The 22160-nt window shown below is 45.2% G+C and overlaps 2 protein-coding genes across 12 annotated transcripts in view; one reads left to right on the forward strand and one right to left on the reverse strand.

The window, feature by feature from the left end:
• Positions 1 to 9520, forward strand: part of ADNP (activity dependent neuroprotector homeobox) — a 30169-nt gene extending 20649 nt beyond the window's left edge. For all 4 annotated transcript variants that reach the window (XM_027086991.1, XM_027086990.1, XM_027086988.1 and 1 more), the window contains 3 exons: positions 1220 to 1332; positions 3133 to 3225; positions 5335 to 9520. In XM_027086991.1, the coding sequence (XP_026942792.1) occupies positions 1225 to 1332; positions 3133 to 3225; positions 5335 to 8442 (3309 nt within the window). In that variant the 5' untranslated portion in view covers positions 1220 to 1224 and the 3' untranslated portion in view covers positions 8443 to 9520. The remainder of the gene's footprint in view (positions 1 to 1219; positions 1333 to 3132; positions 3226 to 5334) is intronic.
• A 10701-nt stretch (positions 9521 to 20221) lies between these two features.
• BCAS4 (breast carcinoma amplified sequence 4) overlaps positions 20222 to 22160 on the reverse strand; it is a 61089-nt gene continuing 59150 nt past the window's right edge. For 7 of the 8 annotated variants that reach the window (XM_027087001.1, XM_027086998.1, XM_027087003.1 and 4 more), the window contains one exon: positions 20222 to 20797. In XM_027087001.1, coding sequence (XP_026942802.1) covers positions 20675 to 20797 — 123 coding nt within the window. In that variant the 3' untranslated portion in view covers positions 20222 to 20674. The remainder of the gene's footprint in view (positions 20798 to 22160) is intronic. The other variant, XM_027086996.1, reaches the window with a different exon arrangement.

Here is a 22160-nt window from a genome sequence, read left to right on the forward strand (position 1 = left end):
TATACGAAGTTCTGGCAACATATTGAGATTTAGAATTTCTAGAAGTTGCTGGGACATTTTGGTAGGCTTCATTTTTTTTTTCCATTTTTCATAGTTAATATTGATGTTTGGATTTGAATAATAAGTGAGGTAACATGATATCTTATTACATGTGTATTAGTTGACTTTATGATTGTGGTTTACAGATGGTAGTGGTATTATAGAGTGACAGCCTTGATTAATTAGAAAACCAGATTTTCATGTATTGAATACTAAATTTTAAATCCAGATGCATTGGCTTTTGTTTCTGCCTGTTTTTGATTTTTAGAACTACTTTATATCTTGCAAAATTTATTTGGATTATTAAGTCGATGATTAGTTTTTACACTATTTTGTAGGAAACATTTATGGTCACATTGGAAGCCATACAAATTCTCAGCTGCCCAAGTTTTATTAATTTTATTTTCTTAACCTTTGTTTTTAAGGAACTTGGGAAAGTGGGTCTAAATTTCTTCTTTAATGTATTGGGTCATTTAAATAATTTTTCAATTCCCTCATACACACATAAGCTTTTCATTTTTCAAAAGGGACCCCTCCAAAGTCTGTAACAGTTATTATTTGCTCTGGTGCTGAGTGCCCAGCTTTCCCCGTCTCAGCATTCATTCCGTGGCATTAGTGAGTGCCTTTGTCCAGGTGTGGTGCTGGCTGGGGGGCAAGTTACACAGCCATTCTTGTCTTTCGTTTGGGTGGTGTGCAGAAACTTACGGTTACCACAGCAATACGAAGGGTAGCTCCCAGACAACAGAAACTTATTTCCCCTGGCACTCAAAATTATGTGGTAATGATGCTGAAATGGTGAACATTTTTCTGTTCTCAGAGGTTCAGCATCACAAGGAGAAAAGCACTCACACTTGATTTTGAAGTAATCGGTTGGTATATAAACCTCATTCTCAACTTTAAATAAGCTCATCACCAAACTAGTTTTTTAAAAGTCTAATCAGAATTGTGCCACATTAGATTCATGTTACCTGTGATATAAAATGTCCTGTTAAAAATAGAAAAGATCAGAGAGTACTTATTTTGCCTGCCTGCTCTAAGTATTCAGAACATGCTGGATAAGGATATCTATTCACCTTTTTTGTCAGACTGGGCCAGGGTTTGTGATCCTACCATCAGTGGAATTAGTAAATATCACAAGTTGTACATGTTTTGACTTGACTTAAATTTTTTTTTCCAATAGAAACTATGTTCCAACTTCCTGTCAACAATCTTGGCAGTTTAAGAAAAGCCCGGAAAACTGTGAAAAAAATACTTAGTGACATTGGGTTGGAATACTGTAAAGAACACATAGAAGTAAGTAGCATGTCATTTTTTTAATTTTAACATGACTCAGCTTCTGATCCATTACTTTGTGTCAGTGGCCAGGATCGTTAATTCTTTGGGGTGATTCTGTATTTTAACTGCAGCGTTAGCTTTGCCTGAGCTTTCTCAAGTAGCCTAACTTGTTCCCTTCTCCCTAAAATGGGCTTTTTCATCTTTGCATCCTGGAGCAAAAGCAGTTACCACTGAGGACGTACCACATCAGTCATTTTTTACTAGGTGCTTTAAAATGGTCTCTAAATTCAAATCCTTAAAACAACCCCTAGGGGATATAGGAATTCTTATCTCCAATTTACAGATGAAGAACCAGTAAAGAAATAGGTCCACCTCACAGCTGAGCATGTGGCAGGGTCTGTCTGTGAGACTCCAGAGCCTGTTCTCATTCTGATATGCCTGAATGTTCTGATTGACCTTCTGATTGTTGAGGCGTGGTGGTTTGGGTGCTTGTTGTCTCTTTCCTTGGGATTTGAGCATTTGCTGGCCCTTTTGACCCATCGTAGACTATTATCTTCCCCTAGGTAACAGTTTGGACTTCACAAACTGTTTTTCTAGCCTTTTTATTCTATGAGCTTTATTAACAGCCCTGTGGGATAGCCAGTGTAGTGGTCTCCTCTTCTAGATCTCATTACTCCAGGTCTTGTGGTTAGTTGATCAACAACCTCTGATTGGAAAGAAATGTTTAAAGCTATTTTCCCCACTAGCCTTTTAAGTTCCAGCTGGCCAGGGACCTTAACTACCTTGTCCATCTTTGTATCCTCAGCACTTAGCACAGTGCTGGGCACGTAATAGGCACTCAGTAAATGTTTGGATGGAATTGGATGGAAAGTAAAAAAGCAATTTCCTTCATGCAACAGGTTTTCTTTTCCTGGTTCCTATTAATCCTACTTTAGGGGTATATCATGAAGACTGAAGCTTCTCAAAATTGGATTTCTCTAGTTAAGTCGTCCCTGGTGTGGCAGTTCAGTCCCTCAGTTTCAGGTAGATCTGCCTGATGAAACAGTCCATTTACTTCCCATGCAGTGGGGTAATCTTCACAAGAATAAATAATGCAAATGTTAAAGGTACCTTTTCTATCCTGCATTTGATTTGTTCCTCCCATTATTGCGCCCACTACATACTCTGGAATATATGTGTACTTGATTTTCCACACTGAACTGTGACCCTTTTAGGAACAAGAGGAATTTTACCATAAAACTCTTTATGTTCCTGTCTCAGGGTGGAGGGGATCAAATTTTTACACAAGAGTGTAAATTTAACATAATACTACTTGCTTTCTTTGAATAGCTTTCCTCCTTTTGGGGTTCAGAAATCCTGAGTTTTCGTTCCAGTCCAATCCCACCCCACCCCCATCTCCCACAAAAGACTTTTCTTGCACAGAACCAGAATATCTCATCTGTAGCACTATAAGTGAATGTTGCTCTCTTACACTCCATTCTAATATTACAACTGATGAGTTATATAGTACTCTTACGAAGGGTGCTTTGGTATTAATATGTGGCTGAATTTTTTACTTACTTAGTTAGAACTTCCAGTGGTTTCTTTGGAAACCTGGTGACCATCAGGGGAATGTTTAGTTGATATAAAAAGTTCAGTGTAACATCCATATGCCCTTTTGTATTTCCTAGAGCTTTATCGATCCTAGATCCTAGTTGAGTTCTCGGTGGTGTCGATTTTCCTATGCATCTCCCCAACCCTAGTTAGAGATAGGATTTATATGTAAAGTTGAGCTAGAGTTGATACAATGTTTTTGAAACTTCTTTCACTGTTTTCTAGGATTTTAAACAGTTTGAACCTAATGACTTTTATTTGAAAAACACTACATGGGAGGATGTAGGACTGTGGGACCCTTCACTTACAAAAAACCAGGTAAGTGGCACAGGAGACTTCCCCAGTTCTATTCAGTTCTATTTTTCATGGTACTGCATTGTTGTAGGCAACAACCTAACGTGGGAAGTGTTGAAACTGATTGTTTCATATATTCCTAAGAGGTAGGGAAAATTAGGAAGAACTTTTGGTCTTTTTTTTGTCATTGTACTGAAACTTCAAGTGTAAGAAGAATAGGAAAGTTTGTTACTTAAAAGTTGTGAAGCCCACTATATACCAGCATTCCCCTCTCTTCCCCTAACCCCTGTCAAAAGTTTTTTGGTTCTAATTCTAAAATGTTCCCTCCAGCATTCTGTTCACCTAGGGTATCCATCATTTTTCTGTGTTGCAATCCTTGTTTTTTCTAGAGAAGAGAAGACAGGGCTCTTGCCTCCATTTACGTTTTCTTACTCATCTGTGTTGTCACCCAACCTCTCCGGGTAGCCTAAGCCAGCACATGGGGGATGGGACAGATGGCTCTGTAGGATGGCAGAGTGGTGCAGCTTAATTTTTACAAATTGGAATTAAAAACAGTATTAGGTAATCAAGGGCACCAGCTATGCCAGCAAATATCAATAGGTGATGATATAACAAAAATGAAGTTATAGGTGATTTTTTTTCCACAGGGAGAAGTGATTATCAATTCAAACTGTACCACTGTTTATTTCAAGTGATTGTAGTAATTCTGGATTATTGATCTGTTCATCTGTTGGAACATACTTGGCAGGGAATCAGTACTTTTAAAATCCACCTCAGAAATTTGATAATATAGTCATATGTTTCTTTCTTAGAAATACCCCAAGAAAGGGTATTAACCAGCAGTCTTAAAATATGAAAGCTTTCCAGTGGGACACATCACTTAGTTAATTCAGTTTTACAAATACTAAAAAAGGGTTGAGCTTAAAGGAAAACCAGAGTATTTCATTTTGGTTTGAATTGGTATCTGAAACAAGGTAGGTTTCTTAGGTTTCTAGGGGAAAAAAGATCACCTCTCACCAAACTTGTGTTTCACCTATCTTCAAAGGACCAACTGCACAGATGTTAATGAGCATGGTTCTGTAAGTTGCTCTTTGATACCACTATATTCTGCAATGCTTTACTTTTTTATTGGCTTTTTAACACCTTGCTTTCCTCACAGTCCGTAGGAAATTTTTATTTAATTTCTTAATTTGAATCAAAGCAGCTGTCACTTCATTACTTCTTTTGAAGCTGCTCTTAAGAAGGAACAGCATGGCTTGTAGAAGAAAGCCGACTTTTCAAATCATTAGTTTTTTGATCTCAGTGAAAACTGAATACTATACTTTGATCAGAGGGGGGAAATGTTTTGAGATTTTTGAAGATGAGCCTTTTTCTCTATGAAAATTTTTCCATGATGGGGAGGATCAAAGGTGTGTCTTTATATCATATGCCTAATTGCACTACAGCACTCTGGGCCCTGAGTTTTTACTATATAGTGAATCTGAAGCCTTCAGCAACTTACCAGTTCACAGAGTAATTGTAGTGATTTCACCTAGCTTATTCTTATCCTTTCTAACTAAAATGTTTATCTTGAAGCCGTTTGTCTTTGGTTTCTCTAAAACTAATGAGCAAATGTGACTGGTCTTTTCTGAAAACACTGAGGAAGAACTTTGAATGGAGTTTTTATTTACACTGTGATGCCAAAACAAGTGTTTCGTTTAAAACAGCTTTCTCATTTGAATATTTTATAAATTTATTTTGCATTTTGCAAAAGGAAAAAATGATACTCAAATCTCAGTGCATTATAGAGTTTCAGTTCTAAAAATAGCATTATGTCTCTTAAAGACTGTCGGTGGGGGGCTTCCCTGGTGGTGCAGTGGTTGAGAGTCTGCCTGCCGATGCAGGGGACGTGGGTTCGTGCCCCGGTCCGGGAGGATCCCACATGCCGTGGAGCGGCTGGGCCCGTGAGCCATGGCCGCTGGGCCTGTGTGTCCGGAGCCTGTGCTCTGCAGCGGGAGAGGCCACAATGGTCAGAGGCCCACGTACCGCAAAAAAAAAAAAAAAAAAAAAAGACTGTCTGGGAGAAAATAGCCTAAAACCTGTTACTGCTTATCTGAAGTGGCATTCTGATTCCAGTTTTTGTCTTTTCTTTAGGACTATCGGACAAAACCTTTTTGCTGCAGTGCTTGCCCATTTTCTTCAAAATTTTTCTCTGCCTACAAAAGTCATTTCCGGAATGTCCATAGTGAAGACTTTGAAAATAGGATTCTCCTTAATTGCCCCTACTGTACCTTCAATGCAGACAAAAAGACTTTGGAAACACACATTAAAATATTTCATGCTCCAAACGCCAGCGCACCAAGTAGCAGCCTCAGCACTTTCAAAGATAAAAGCAAAAGCGATGGCCTTAAACCTAAGCAGGCTGACAGTGTAGAGCAAGCTGTTTATTACTGTAAGAAGTGCACTTACCGAGATCCTCTTTATGAAATAGTTAGGAAGCACATTTACAGGGAACATTTTCAGCATGTGGCAGCACCTTACATAGCAAAGGCAGGAGAAAAATCACTCAATGGTGCAGTCCCCTTAGGCACAAATGCCCGGGAAGAAAGTAGTATTCACTGCAAGCGATGCCTTTTCATGCCAAAGTCCTACGAAGCTTTGGTACAGCATGTCATTGAAGACCATGAACGCATAGGCTATCAGGTCACTGCCATGATTGGGCACACAAATGTGGTGGTTCCCCGATCCAAACCCTTGATGCTGATTGCTCCCAAACCTCAAGACAAGAAGGGCATGGGACTCCAATCAAGAATTGGTTCCCTCGCTTCTGGAAACGTCCGGTCTTTACCATCACAGCAGATGGTGAATCGACTCTCAATACCAAAGCCTAACTTAAATTCTACAGGAGTCAACATGATGTCCAATGTTCACCTACAGCAGAACAACTACGGAGTCAAATCTGTAGGCCAGGGCTATGGCGTTGGTCAGTCAATGAGACTGGGTCTAGGTGGCAACGCACCAGTTTCCATCCCTCAACAGTCTCAGTCTGTGAAGCAGTTACTTCCAAGTGGAAATGGAAGATCTTACGGACTTGGGTCGGAGCAGAGGACCCAGGCACCAGCAAGATACTCGCTGCAGTCTCCAAATGCTTCGTCTCTCTCATCGGGCCAGTTAAAGTCTCCTTCCCTCTCCCAGTCACAGGCATCCAGAGTATTAGGTCAGTCCAGTTCCAAACCTACTGCAGCTGCCACTGGCCCTCCCCCACCCAATACTTCCTCAACTCAGAAGTGGAAAATATGTACAATCTGTAATGAGCTTTTTCCTGAAAATGTCTATAGTGTGCACTTCGAAAAAGAACATAAAGCTGAGAAAGTCCCAGCAGTAGCCAACTACATTATGAAAATACACAATTTTACTAGCAAATGCCTCTACTGTAATCGCTATTTGCCCACAGACACTCTGCTCAACCACATGTTAATTCATGGTCTGTCTTGTCCATATTGCCGTTCAACTTTCAATGATGTGGAAAAGATGGCAGCACACATGCGGATGGTTCACATTGACGAAGAGATGGGACCTAAAACAGACTCTACTCTGAGTTTTGATTTGACATTGCAGCAGGGCAGTCACACTAACATCCATCTCCTTGTAACTACGTACAACCTGAGAGATGCCCCTGCTGAGTCTGTTGCTTACCATGCCCAGAATAACCCTCCAGTCCCCCCAAAGCCTCAGCCAAAAGTTCAGGAAAAGGCAGATGTTCCTGTTAAAAGTTCACCTCAAGCTGCAGTGCCCTATAAAAAGGATGTCGGGAAAACCCTTTGCCCTCTTTGCTTTTCAATCCTAAAAGGACCCATATCTGATGCACTTGCACATCACTTAAGAGAGAGGCACCAGGTTATTCAGACGGTTCACCCAGTGGAGAAAAAGCTTACCTACAAATGCATCCACTGCCTTGGCGTGTATACCAGCAACATGACCGCCTCGACTATCACTCTGCATCTGGTCCACTGCAGGGGTGTTGGAAAGACCCAGAATGGCCAAGATAAGACAAATGCACCCTCTCGGCTTAACCAGTCACCAGGCCTGGCACCTGTGAAGCGCACTTATGAGCAAATGGAATTTCCCTTGCTGAAAAAGCGAAAGTTAGATGATGACAGCGATTCGCCCAGCTTCTTTGAAGAGAAGCCTGAGGAGCCTGTTGTTTTAGCTTTGGACCCCAAGGGTCATGAAGATGATTCCTATGAAGCCAGGAAAAGCTTCCTAACAAAATATTTCAACAAGCAGCCCTATCCCACCAGGAGAGAAATTGAGAAGCTGGCGGCCAGTTTATGGTTGTGGAAGAGTGACATTGCTTCCCATTTTAGTAACAAGAGGAAGAAGTGTGTCCGAGACTGTGAAAAGTATAAGCCTGGTGTGTTACTGGGCTTCAACATGAAAGAATTAAACAAAGTTAAGCATGAGATGGATTTTGATGCTGAGTGGCTATTTGAAAATCATGATGAGAAGGATTCCAGAGTCAATGCTAGTAAAACTGCTGACAAAAAGCTCAACCTTGGGAAGGAAGATGACAGTTCCTCAGACAGTTTTGAAAATTTGGAAGAAGAATCCAATGGAAGTGATAGCCCTTTTGACCCTGTTTTTGAAGTTGAGCCTAAAATCCCTAATGATAACCCAGAGGAACACATACAGAAGGTAATTTCTGAGGATGCTTTAGAGTCTGAGAAGCTAGACCAAAAAGAGGAGGATGGTTCAAAATATGAAACTATTCATTTGACTGAGGAACCAACCAAACTAATGCATGACGCCTCTGATAGTGAGGTGGACCAAGATGACGTTGTTGAGTGGAAAGATGCTGCTTCTCCATCTGAGAGCGGCCCTGGTTCCCAACAGGTGTCAGACTTCGAGGACAACACATGCGAGATGAAAACAGGAACCTGGTCCGATGAGTCTTCCCAGAGTGAAGATGCAAGGAGCAGTAAGCCAGCTGCCAAAAAAAAGGCTACCATGCAAGGTGACAGAGAGCAGTTGAAATGGAAGAATAGTTCCTATGGAAAAGTTGAAGGGTTTTGGTCCAAGGACCAGTCACAATGGAAGAATGCAACTGAAAATGATGAGCGCTTATCCAGCCCACAGATTGAGTGGCAGAATAGCACAATTGACAGTGAGGACGGGGAGCAGTTTGACAACATGACTGATGGAGTAGCCGAGCCCATGCACGGCAGCTTGACCGGAGTTAAACTGAGCAGCCAGCAGGCGTAAGGGCCAGCTTCTCTGGCATTGGTGACAGATGCTGCAGCCTGGAACTCTGTGCTCCTTTCAGTATGACTGCAAAGCTGTATTCTAACTGGTACCGCCTTTTGAGTGCTGGGTCATCAGGCTGTGGGGACATGTGGCCACTCCGATCCACGTGGTTATTTCTAAGTCTATGACACATGATTGGCTGATCTTGCTTTAGAACGTGCTGTGACAGGCACAGTAACTAAATGTGAAAAACCAGTAAGTTGGGGGCTCATGAACGCACACGAGAAAAAGCAGAGGTTTATTTTATCTGCCTTCTCAACATTTCTTTCCCTCTGTAAAATCTTTGGTTGGATGTCCTTGAGAAGCGTTCTCTTGATTCAAACGGTAGTGTAGGGCCAACATACAAGCTACCAGTCCAATGTGTATAGTAGACTTTGGGGAAATTGATTTTTTTTTTCATGTATTCATTCTGAATAGTTGAAATGTATATTTGTACAGTCTTTTAGACCTATTCAAGTGATGCTTCTGATATTGTTATTGTGTACCCATCATAGATTTGTTTCTTTTTTTAGTGTTGCCCTTGCTGTGTTAATAAGCGCTGTATCTAGTTGACCTAGCAAAAGCCTGAAACTACGCTAGTGTGGACTTCGGGACAGACTTAGTTTTTGCACATAACCTTGTACAATCTCGCAACAGAGGCCAGCCACATAAGATATATATCTGGACTCTCTTGTATTATAGAATTTTTCTTGTTCTGAATATCCTTGACATTACAGCTGACAAAAACAAAAACTGGTATTTCAGATGTTTCCTGAAATCTTTTAAGCTAAAATCACATGCAAGAATTGACTTTGCAGCTACTAATTTTGACACCTTTTAGGTCTGTATGAAAGTGTGTTGTGTTGAAGCAGCAAACCAACGACTGCTGCCTTTTGGATATTTAGTTTCCTCTTTAGTTAAACACCACCCTGGTGTAGTCATTTATACCATCTAATATATGACACACTGTTGTAGTATGTATAATTTTGTGATCTTTATTTCCCTTTGTATTCATTTTAAGCATCTAAATAAATTGCTGTATTGTGCTTAATGTAAATATTTGCTTTATTACACATTACAGTCCTGTGTGTCCATTATGTCTTGTGCCAGTTGATGCCATGGCTCTCTTTCATCAGAGATGGAGGTACAGCCACTGAGGAAACTTGTGGAAGACCAAGATTTGCTGCCGTTGGCATAAAGAATGCTTTCTCTCAAGGCACCTGTTGCAAATTCTTTGGTTTGGTTTTTGTCTTTTCCCCTTTTTACTTGCTAAAATAAACATCCTCGAGTTTTTTCAGTTCCCCTTTTGTTAAGGAGCAGAGCCTGCTTATATATGTAAATGTATCGATAAAAGGATGTAAACAAGTTAGCATTCATTTGCAAGCAGAATCTTAATGCCCTGGTGTTCTTTTGTCTAAATGAAGTAAATGTTAGTTTTCACCTTATAATGGGAACAATTGTACTAAACAGTCAGCTATTCTCTGCTTTTGTTATAACTCTCTGGACCATCTTGCTGTTATGAAAAAGGCTTTGGAGATCACACGTTTGGAGGGCTGTCAAGATACAAGGAGCTGGTATGATGCGTCTACTATGCATGGATTCCCAAGAGCCAACCCCGTACTAAACAGAAAGTTACAAAGAGGCAGAATTAGGCCGATGTTTTTGGCAGTTAGGACAGTGATGGGATGGATGCTCCAATCCATGCAGAGGCTGGTCAGTCACCTCTCAGGGACATTGGCCTAAAGAGTTCTGAAGTGGCTAGTTTCCATGATTTCTGAGACTCTTCCCAGAAGGTTCATCTTGTTAATGCTTTTGCTACACAGGAATAAAGGTTTGACCGACGTTCCCCTAAGATGTAAAGTCGTGCCTCTCAAAAAACAATACAGGAGAAAGCACAAAAATAGACTAGAACCTTTAGGGTGTTCGGGGCTGGCACGGAGCTACTTTAACTCCATTATACAGATTATAAATTCTGTGGACACCAGCTAGCATTTAGGACAGGATGTCCCCAAGTTAAGAGGCTACAGATTACCCAATCAGAAAAACCGGCATTGAGAAGGTCTCTTTCCCTTGAGGACAGTAATACCAGCTGCATTTAAGCCATCTCACATTTGTTTTGAAATTAGACTGCCTAATTAAAAGGTAGGAAGAATTTAGCCTGGGCTTATGAGGCCTACATGGAGTGCTAGTGAGACTTGTGCAAAATAGTGGGGCGGGGTGGGGGGACGTTCCAGGTTGGACATTTGAACAAAGATAGATGAGTATGCTTCCTTCCTGAGGTGGTGTGAATGGGCCTTGTTGGCATATGAGAAGAGTTTAGCCACCTAAGAACTGGAAATAAAGAAGATTTCCAAGTAGAAATGTTGCAGAAGCCCTAAAAGTGTCTCAATAAAAGCCATTTTTAAAAAATGCTGTTGCTACTGTTTGCTTTTGGAATAATCTGGAAATAAAAACTGGCATTCTGCCATCTTCTAATTGGAGAAGGTCTATAACTGTAGATTGAATAATCCTGTAGATTTGCTTTTTAACAAGGAAAAACAAAATTCCAGAGAACTTTTTGCCCTTTCAGTTTCCTGTGGCCATGAGTTTCAGACTCAGATTGAGTAGCACTATGGTTTCTCTCCCTTTTCAGCACCTTGAAGCATTTTCTTGTCCCATCTTTGGTTCCCTGTCATTGAGCAGTACAGGGTCTTCAGCAAACAGCTCTCTGTCCCCTCTTAAATTCCAAGTAAAAAAGGATCTGCCTCCTTTTCTCCCCTGTGGCTGTGTTTCTGTCTGCTCGAAATGCCTACCCACTTGCAAAGACGCACAGTACTTCAGGAGGGGACAAAGTAAGTGCCTGACTCGAAAATGCTCCATCAAGACTGGGCGTGCCCCGCCCGAAACACTTCCCCGGGAGCCATCCAGCTTGCTTTTGCCAAGTGAGTACTGCCACATAGAGGCGTGGTTCCCCACATTGTGGGCTACCAGCACCCAACCTTGAGATGGGAATCCCAAATCACCTCTAGGTGATTCTGTGCCACGCGAGCTGGAGAACCACTTAGCTTGAGTGATGGAAAAATCTACTTTTCACCAGCGAGACTAGGTAGAGCATACTGAATCTGGATTCCACAGAGCAGCCGGTCAGCCTTCTGCCCCTCCCTTAGGCAATGATCTTTTCAAGCCATTGTGACCCTTAACTGCCAACCCACCCTGTAGCTCACTGGCCTGGCACCAGTAGCAGGCAGGTTTCACCAAAGTGTCATGTAGGAACATTTCAAACTCCTAAACCCCCAGAGGACTGAAAACAAAAGGAAGAGGCTGCTCTCACCATTCTGAAATGCATTCCAACATACCAGTTATTAACTGGCCACCATGATGTACGTGGTCTAGGGAACGACTCAGCTGAGAGAAACTAGACAGTCAAGTTAGAAAAAAAGGTGTTTTCTGCCAACTACTACTAGAAGGCTAGCTCAAAAACGGATCCAAACTTGGATCACTGTTTGGTAATTTTTTGCATCCTGCTACTTCCCATCAACTTACTCCACTTTAAAAAGTTAACTTTAACATTCACTATAACAAATCCTAGTGGAATTACAGCTTAATGGAGTTGTGTTCAAAAATTGGCATATAAGGCAAAAACTGCATGTATCCTGAAAATCCTTAAGTCATGATTTCAAAGTGCTCCAGCTAAGAGGACACAGGAGGGAAAGTCCATAGTCATTTCCAGGACACATTCTCTGGTTTTTTCCAGCTATGTACAGTGTTATCAGTATACCTTAGAAAGGTGCGAGGCCATTTAAACCTAAACTGGTTTTTGCAATAAAAATCTTGCTGTACCTTTATGAATGTCTTATTACCAAGTGAAGCAAAATGGATAGCCTAATAAGCAAATTGTTCAACTTTTGGGAACTGATAGAGCAAGAGGCTAGAAATAAAAGGGCTTTTCCAATGCATTTGATGTCAGCGCCATACTGGCTGCCATCTAGAATGGAGCAGAATGTGACAGCTGTGTACATGGGGCAGCCATCTGGGAATCTAAAAATTAAAAGACCTTGCCTTGGGGACCATTGGCGAAAAAATCGACTGCACGACTTGCTGGTGGCTGCAACTGCTGGCACACAGCTCTACGGGCTTCCCCGGGAAGAGGACTCCGAGAGAGGCTTAAACACAGAGCCCTCCAAGGAGGGGACCTCCAGGCCAGGGGTGAGATTACACCTTTCCTAGGAGTTCAGCACTGTTCCTGAAAATGCCTGGGGCTCAGCACACATCCTGAGTACATATTGACTCAAGGACTTTCCAAACATCACAGAAGTGTTCCTGGGACTAGTTGTAGGGCATTAGATTCCAAGATAATTTGAGTCCTCAAAACAGTCCTGCCCCAATTCCCTAAACCACCCCCCAACACAAAAAAAATCCTCTAAAGGGAGTATTAGTACTAGGTTTTGGGTTTCAGGACATGAAGTTTCAGAGAAGCCAACTTGTCCCAAGATTCCAGCTGGCAGAGGGGAGATGCTGACTTGGACTCAGGATATCTGAGTCCACAGCCCCTGGAATTCCCAGCCGCACCATCCAGCCTTGATCTTGGCTGAAGACTATCCTCTTAAGAAAGGCTTTCCCTGCTATGAATGCAAAGACATGTGAGCCTTGGTTTCTAAACCAACACATCATAGTTTCCCTGGCACAGCGTTTCCCAAACTATACTCGTTCACATTGCCATCTTTGTCACTTTTGCCACATCTGCCTAACAGCTGCTTTACATACTTAGTACGTTTCAACTCCCCTTTGTGAAAGGGAAAACCATCTCTACAAAAAAAGAACCACCAGCATAATTTGCCATTAATGAAGGCATCCCTAAAAACACATACAAAACGTTAGACTAAAAATGTGCCACCTGTCATTGCTTGCTGAGGGCTGTGAGCCTGAGACTTGCTCTGTTTGTTAAAAAGGAAAATCAGAAGGGCCCAGGGCACACTAGCACCAAGATGAGACTTTTTCCTTGGCCCAGACGAGACTGGAAGAATTGGATGTGTCTCCATGGACTCGTGTTACCTGATGCATGCCAGGTGGCACCAAACCATTTGTCAAGAGATGGCTCCGGTTCAGAGTGCTTCCCAGGGAAGCCTTTGCCCAATCATTACCCAGTTCTTCTTACCTGGCTTTACACTCCTTTTTATGAAATAGGGCTCTCACTGGCAGTAACGGGAACTCCAACTCAGATTGGGCTTAATAAAGGGGACACAGGTAACAGCTGTGGCCGAGGAGGGCAGGCTGCTCAGTGATGTCAGCAGGGTGTCAGGTCCGTGCTTCCGTCCTGCCACCCACACGGTCACCATCCTAAGGAGGGACCCTGGTGTTCGTGTTGCTTCCCATTCACCTGCCCTGAGAGAGGGTTTCCCCTCCCTTACCACAGAGGGAGAGTCCTGAACTTGGAGCTAATTGGACCACTCCAGAACTAGTTTCTGTGGCTGGTAGGCTTAGGCCAGACCTAAGCCTCGGTGAGTCACTGTGAGCTAGGATTACCTCGATGGGCTTAGATCAGGCAATACCCATCTCTGGAGCTGGGGTGCAATCAATTCAACCCAAACCAGAAGCCACCTCAAGCCCGATTCTACCCACTACACTCAGGAGGGTGTGAGACAGATACTGGGGCCTCTACACTCTTCAAAGGAAACCTCCTTGAAAAGTCTCTTAACTGCTATTCTTCCAAAGCACGGATTCCCAGACCTGGCTGCATCTTGAAATCACCTGCGGATTTTTAACACTTAAAGAGGCTGGGGACCCTCCCCCAGAGATTCTGATGCAATTGGCCTGAGCTGTGGCCCAGGTGACTCCAATGTGGTTCCCAGGCAAACCTGAGAACCATCGTTCTAAAGACACAAGGACCAAGGCTACAGCGTGAGCCTTCCCCTGATTCATGTATTTGCTACCAGTGGTCTCCCGTTTAAGACCATTTATTCTATTTCTCTCCATTCAACAAACACGCACTTGCCGGACAGCCTAAGAACCCCCATCTCTACACCCAGAGATGCAACTTGTGTGTAGAAAACAATGTTACACGTGTAAGCTAATGCCCTGAGGTCTCGCCGGTTCCCCAGGAGCAATGATGAGACCGCGGGCCTACACGGGTCGCCCTGGCGGGGTCACCGCTGCAAACAGTCCCAGTCCTGGTGCCAACAAAGGAAAAGCACAAACCTCATCGTCCAGGGCGCTCCCGCAGGCCTCCTCCCTCTCCCGCGCCTCGGCCGCGGCTCCCCCAGAAGAGCCTTGCTGGCGAAACGCCGAACGCTACCTTTAGGACGGAACTGCTCCCTGGAAGACCCAATGAGAAAGTCCTTCCGGTTGAGGGGCCGACCTCCAGCAGAGTCAGGCTTGCCTGGTTTGGTTCTCTGAGGGAATCATGTGATTATCTAGAGCAAGTACACCTGCCCACTGCAGTCGGCTCCATACTCCTTCCTCTGCCTCAGCAGCCCAGGCAGCCAGCAAAGCACACTCCCCAGAAGTCCCCGCAAAGAAGGCAGAAATAAGCCTCAGACCGCTGCCCCTCCCCAGCGGCTTGCAAGCCTAAAGTGCATCCAGCTGGTGCTTACCGATAAGAATTTTGATGCTTTAAATCTACAGCGAGCACATAGGCCTCACAGAGGAAATTCTGTGACAGCTGCTCCGAGTCAGAATTGCTTTGAATTCTTTCAAACCCAAAGATGGTTGTGCTCTTGACCATAAGACAAAGCGGGGGGCTTCCCTGGTGGTGCAGTGGTTAAGAATCCACCTGCCAATGCAGGGGACACGGGTTCGAGCCCTGGTCAGGGAAGATCTCACATGCCACGGAGCAACTAAGCCCGTGCGCCACAACTACTGAGCCTGCGCTCTAGAGCCTGCGAGCCACAACTACTGAGCCTGCGTGCTGCCACTACTGAAGCCCACGCACCTAGAGCCCGTGCTCCGTGACAAGAGAAGCCACCGCAATGAGAAGCCCGCACACCGCATGGAAGAGGAGTCCCCGCTCACCACAACCAGAGAAAGCCCGTGCGCAGCGACGGAGACCCAACACAGCCAAAAATAAAAATAAATAAAATAAATAAATTTATTTTTTAAAAAAAGACAAAGCAGGATTTTGCTTTAAGATGGGAAGGAAATGCCTTGATGCCTCCAGGTGCCTGGGTCAACAGGTCATCTCGAGAGAACCGGTAATCCTGGAACAAGACCCCTTTGGGGGTGTCTGCCTAGCTTCTAACCTCTTCTCTGAGAACTCCCCTTTCCACCCCAAGAAGGAGAGCTTTTATCATGAAGGGATGTTGGATTTTGTCAAGTGCTTTTTTCTGCATCTCTTGAGATGACCATGTGGGGTTTTTTTACTTTTATTAATCCAAGTGTGTTGCACTGATTGATTTTAAGGTGTTAAACCAACCTTGCGTTCCTAGGAGAGAGCCCACTTGGTCATGGTGTGTAATCCTTTTTATATATTTCTGGATTCAGTCTGCTGCTATTTTGTTGAGGACTTCTGCAAATGCAAATACCTGTGGGGCCAGGCAGTAAAGAAATCAGTGAGATAACTTAGATACAAGAGAGACCCGGAGGGTGCGGCCCTGCTAAAGGGACTCAGCTGTGGCTCATTCTTGCAAGAATATGAGCCCCATATTGCCTTATTTTCGTTTTTGAAGAGAAGCTGGAAATCCAGTTCTTAATGTGAACTGCCCTGATTTTTAATTGCTGGCAACTGATTTTAATTGAATTTTTTGAATAGGGAAACACCAAAATACCAAAAGTTTAAAATAAAATGGAAAGTCCACTTCTCACCCACAGTAGGTATTCACCATTCTCAAATATTTGTTTATCCTCCCAGAGAATTTGAATGCTTTTCTTTCTCACACAGATGGTAGCATATCAGGTACCTTTTCCTCCACTTTGGCTTTTGTGATATCTCCATACCAAGTCACAAAGAACTCCCAATCCATTTTTACATCTTCATAGGATTCCACCCATGCATGCATGTGTGGAGCTACTGTAACTGAACCAATCCCTAACTGATGGATACTTAGGTTCTTTCCAATCTTTTGCTATTTCAATGAGCAGTGAATAAACTTTTGCATTTATTGTTTCTCTTGTGTGTGTATATATATTGGGAGGCTAGATCCCTAGGGGTGGAATTGGGCCCTAGGGGTCTAAGGGTATATACATTTCTAATTTTGATAGGTACTGCCCATGGACCTCCATGAGAATCATGTCCCACCACCAACGTATGAGAATGCACATTTCTTCAAAATTTCACCAACAGTGTCATCAAAAACGTTTTATTTTTGCCTGCATAAGTGAAAACTAATTTCAATATTCTTTATACTTACAGATTGAGGTTGAGTATCTTTTCATATCTTTAAAATGACTTTTGCATTTTCTTTTCTGTGAAATACCTATTCATAACCTTTGCCATTTTTCTGGGGGGTTTCCTCTTATTTATTTGTAAGAGATGTTTATATATTAGGGAGATTACCCCTTTGTAATACAAGCTGCAAATATATTTTCCCAGTTTGTCCTTTGTCTTTTTGGTCATTTGTCTTTTGAATTTGCTTAGGATTTTGTCGTTCTGTTTTAAGATTTTTTTTTTTGGTTGAATTTTCTGTTTGTTTTTGCCATGCAGAGGATTTTAAATTTTTTAATATAATCCAATTCTTCATCTTTTATGGCTTCTGGATTTTTTTTTTATGACTCTCCAATGTTTCTGCCTCCTTATTCTATAAATTCATTTTACACATTTAACTCCTCCTTAATCCATTTGGAATTTTGGAACCGTTCCTGGTGTACAGAATGAGGTATGGAACTCGCTTTATTTTTTCCAGATGGTTACCCAGTTGTCTCAACATGAAAATCATTTTAAAACAGTTCAGGGCAAACCATACAGTTCTGCCAGCCTGTGGGCCACCGTCTTGAAACCTCTTACTTTGAACAGACGTGAAGTTCACATCCACGGGGAAGGTGGGAATGATCGACCAAAGGGCCTTGCTCTTATGAAGACTTGCAATGGCCTATACCCTGGTGCCCCTGTCCAAAAACAGCCACCAATGAAAGAAAAAGAGAAAGAAAACGATCACCCTTTCATAGGCTGCAAAGTGACCCTTGCCGTGGGCTTTGGGTTTGACCCTCCCAAGTCAGCGTCAAGGCTTTCGCTGATTTGCTAGGAGACACATCCGACACTTGCTCTAACGGGGGACACCCATCAGGTCACCTGGCACCAGGACAGAGCACCAGCAGCTCAGAGGACTGAGGTCAGGAATTCCTGGCAGGCTCTGTGTCCTGGCTTTCCCTCCCCTTAAGCGTCTCCAAGTGTCCCTGAAAGTTCATTGTTTGGCACTGCAACTCCAGGAAACTTGGAAAGGCCAGTTCTAGCTCATTAGTCACCTTTTCCCCATAGATACTGTCCTACAACCTTACCCCTCCTCGCTGCCTTGTGGGGGGGGTATCCCCAAAAGAGTCCCAGAACAGCAAAACCAGAGGGTGCGAGTTGGACTCTGGCAGCTCTCACTCTCCTGTGACTCGTTCTTACTCTGAAATGTAAGGCTGTTCTGAAGCCACTCCCTGCTGAGGCTCTTGGATGCCACGAGCCAACTGAGAAACGCAGGACAGTGGGCCTTTCCCCCACCCAGCCTGGTCACCATCACAGCCACCTGTTACCCAGTGCCCATCGCCGGGCCCTGACACAGGTCATCTCATTTCCTCCTCAGTACACCCCAACAGGCAGGTGCCGTTATTCTCTGTCTCTTACTGTGGAAGATCTTACTGAGGCTAGTCTCAGAGAAGGTAAGCAACTAACCCAGGGCCACACAGCTGAGATGTGCAGGAGATGATGGCGCTACCCAGGCAGGTTGACCTCACAGCCTATAAGCTCTTAGTCACGGTCCTGTGGGTCTCTATTTTAGGACACCTCTGTTGCTGTCGCTTAATCCTGTGACATTCCCCTTCACCTCTCCCAGACCCTTGGTTCGGCCTCTGGAAGGAGAAAGAAGCCTGGGCATCTTCAGCAATCAACATATACCCGTTTTTCCAGAAACTGCTGTCCTCACCACTTGTCTGAAAAAGGAACTTTCCATTGAAGCTCTGCTCTCCCTGAGCAGACCAGGGCACGGGGAAGAGCTAAGCTTCCTTCGTTAAAAACAGTCCCTATCAATACATCACGGCCACGACAATGAACGGTCAGCAGCCACTGGGATGCCGCCACAGGCTCAGTGTCCGCCAGGGGAGCCAGGGACAAAGCTGACACGCCGAGTATACACACGCCACTCCGCCTCCAGTTACAAGGTACAGAAGCCGCCGACACCAGCACCGTCTATGCTGTGAGATGTCAGGGTAGTGTTAGTTTGGATGGGGGTGGGGCACTGGCTGGAAGGGAGCACAAGGGGGCTTCTGGGTGCTGATCATGCTTGTGTGTTTCTAGGTCAGGGTGAGGGTTAAGCAGATGTGTTCAGTGTGTGAAAATTCAGTGACCCATACACTTAGGTGCACCTTTCCGCCTGTAAACTTTACTTCAATAATTTAAAATAACGTCTTGACATTTTTAAATAAAGAATTATGTTTACTTTACAACAATTATCTCCGCAAAACGCTGGCTGTACTTGAAACAAGGGGTTCACTTATATCTTTTAGTTCAAAAAATTGTCCTAAGGAACTGCCCTGGTGGCGCAGTGGTTAAGAATCCGCCCGCCAATGCAGGAGACACGGGTTCGAGCCCTGGTCCGGGAAGATCCCACATGCTGCGGAGCAACTAAGCCCGTGCGCCACAGCTACTGAGCCTGTGCTCTAGAGCCCGCGAGCCACAACTACTGAGCCTGAGCCTGTGTGCCACGGCTACTGAAGCCCGCACGGCTAGAGCCCGTGCTCTGCAACAAGAGAAGCCACCACAATGAGAAACCCGTGCACCGCAATGAAGAGTAGCCCCTGCTCGCCGCATCCAGAGAAAAGCCCACGTGTAGCAACGAAGACACAACACAGCCAAAAATAAAATAAATAAAATTAAAAAAAAAGAGAAAAGCCAAGTGATTTGCTTATAAAAAAAAAAAGAATCCGCCTGCTAATGCAGGGGACATGGGTTCGAGCCCTGGTCCGGGAAGATCCCACATGCCGTGGAGCAACTAAGCCCGTGCGCCACAACTACTGAGCCTGCGCTCTAGAGCCCACGAGCCACAACTACTGAGCCCGCGTGCCACAACTACTGAGGCCCGCACGCCTAGAGGCCGTGCTCTGCAACAAGAGAAGCCACCGCAATGAGAAGCCCCTGCACCGCAACAAAGAGTAGCACCCACTCACCGCAACTAGAGAAAGCCCATGGGCAGCAACGAAGACCCAATGCAGCCAAAAATAAATAAAATTTAAAAAACTTGTTCTAAAATTGGCAAGACTCAACTCTTTGTTTTGCTTTGGTACCACTATCTCACTAGATTCATGATGTCAGATTTCCTTGAAAATACAGGGTGTGTGTGTGTGTGTGTGTGTGTCTGTGTCTGTGTGTGTGTGTGTGTGTGTGTTCTTGGCTCTGGGAGGGATTCCAGAAACTAGAACTATCCATCACCAAAGTGAGGAATCCAACATTTCAGAACAATAGCAGGAAACTCATCTACATGAGAAGAAATTAAAGCAAACACACCTTGGAGGACTCCAGGGAATCTGAACGATCTCTGCATTCTGCTGGGAATCTGAAGGCCAGCTGCACCCTCCCCTCAGGCGAGGGGCTTCATAATAAGCAGATTCTGAGGATCAGGCTTGAGCCGGCGGCAGGAGCACCCATCAGGGAAACATTTACACCCAGGCGACCTGGACACGTTTATTGAGACGGTTCACAGGGCCAGTGGGCACTGGGGTTCACACAAACCGGCCGACACGCATGGACCTGGAGCCACGCACCCTGGGGGCACCGCGCGAGCCCCTCACAACGTCTGTGCAAAGCCCTTCCAAGGCAAAGGGAAATCCAAGGCCCCACAGCCCATCCCCCTGGGTGACCACCTTGTCCAGAACACCAGGCAGGACAAACGCCGGTGGAGAAGGCCTTCTCCAGCTCATCTCTGAGGCACTGCCCACCTGTGGGTTCTAAATGCTTCTCCAAACCCTGTGGGCCCATGTGAAGCAAGGGGGAAAATTCAGAAAACGCATCCACAACAATAAAACAAAACAAAACAAAACAAAACGAACAATCTGCGCGGCACACAGATTTCACTTCCCGGTGTCCCTGACGGCAGGACCGCAGGGCTCACAGACGCCTTTGGCAGCTGGGAGCTCGGCACGTTGCCTCCCCGGCGTCCACAGGAAAATAGTCCTCGGTTCTGTACAACGCGGGCAGCTCGAAGGTCGGGGCCGCCGGCGTCCACAGCTTCTGGAATGACAGAAAACCAGGTGCCCCATCAGCCTCGTGAAGCCACTTGTTCTGAGACCCAAGAACTCCACTTGCGGGAGTTCATCCTGCAGGGAGACTAGTTGACCAAAGATTCCATGATTCTTTGGTGACACTGCCTGTGACAGCCAAAGCCGGCCCATTTGAAACGTGGTGGGGAGCTAGGTTGGCAGGGCTGGTCCGTGTCCACGGAGCCCTCCGCAGCATTAGAGAGAACCGGGCTCTGAGGAGGGATGACTGAGAAAGCCAGGTGTACCTCGTGCCACCTCGAGCCGAGACAGCGCCGTGGGCCAGGCCCTGGGAAAGCTGGGGTCGGGCCGATGCTTCTTTGAATGTGCGCCCATCTGTGCTGCCCGAAGCCTGGGCCACACACATGTGTTACTTTGTTTTTTTTAATTGAACCATTTTAAGAAGTGCTTACTTATTTCTGGTGTGGATTTTTGCTGCAGGGAGGTTAGGGAGGGGAGATTTTGCATCAAGCAACCCTCCTCAAGCTCTAGTAACCCTGCGGGTTACCCAGGCATCTCAAGGTCAAACCACTTTTACAGAGGACGGCCTCAAACAGTGCTTCTCAAATGTGACTGCACGGGGAACCTCCTGGGAGACTTATGGAATGCTTATGCCCAGGCTCCGCCCCCAGAGTCTGATGTCGTTGGTCTGGGGTGTGGCCTGGGCATCGGGGTATTTCAAAGCTCTCAGGTGATTCTCACGTAGAGCCAGGGCCGATCCCAATAACTGTGACCTGCTCAGAGGAGGGAGGGTCTGCTAGGCTCTGGGGCGGAACAGCAGGGAGATGGGCAGGAGTGTGGGGCTCCAGGGGTGCAGAGGGAGGAGGGCTCTGCACGTCTCCACCTGGGGTCCCTCTCACCACCCTTCCGCCCTCCCCCCGCAGCTCCGTCTACTGTTTGGTCTCCAGGCCACCTCTGCCCGCTCAGCCCAGAGCAAGCTCTGCCCCAGCCTTCAGCTGCAGTCACAGGTGCCAGCGCACAGGTGTGTGGCTCCAGCCCGTAGTTAATAACAGCTCCCCCAAAGCCCAGCCCGTCCACGAGCTCTGCGCTGCACTAGGTGTGTACTTACCCACCCCCATGCTTCTTCCCCACGGTGACACCGTGACCATCCCCCCTTTCGTGGGTGGTTGGGGGAGACTACGCGCCGGGAGGTGCCTTACCCACCTCCCACCTGTCCGAGTATCTGTCCACTCAACCACTAACTCATTGAATGCCCAGGGCCGGCCGAGGGCACAGCTGTGACGTAGACGCATCCCCAGCCATCATGGGCCTCCCTCTCTATCTGGAGACAAAGGAACCAATAGGAAAACACCACCAGCGTGCGCTGAAGCACCAAG

This window comes from Aethalodelphis obliquidens, unplaced genomic scaffold (genome assembly GCF_003676395.1).
Source record: "Aethalodelphis obliquidens isolate GAN/ISIS:26980383/991018 unplaced genomic scaffold, ASM367639v1 scaffold57, whole genome shotgun sequence".
In the NCBI taxonomy this organism is placed as follows: domain Eukaryota; kingdom Metazoa; phylum Chordata; class Mammalia; order Artiodactyla; family Delphinidae; genus Aethalodelphis; species Aethalodelphis obliquidens.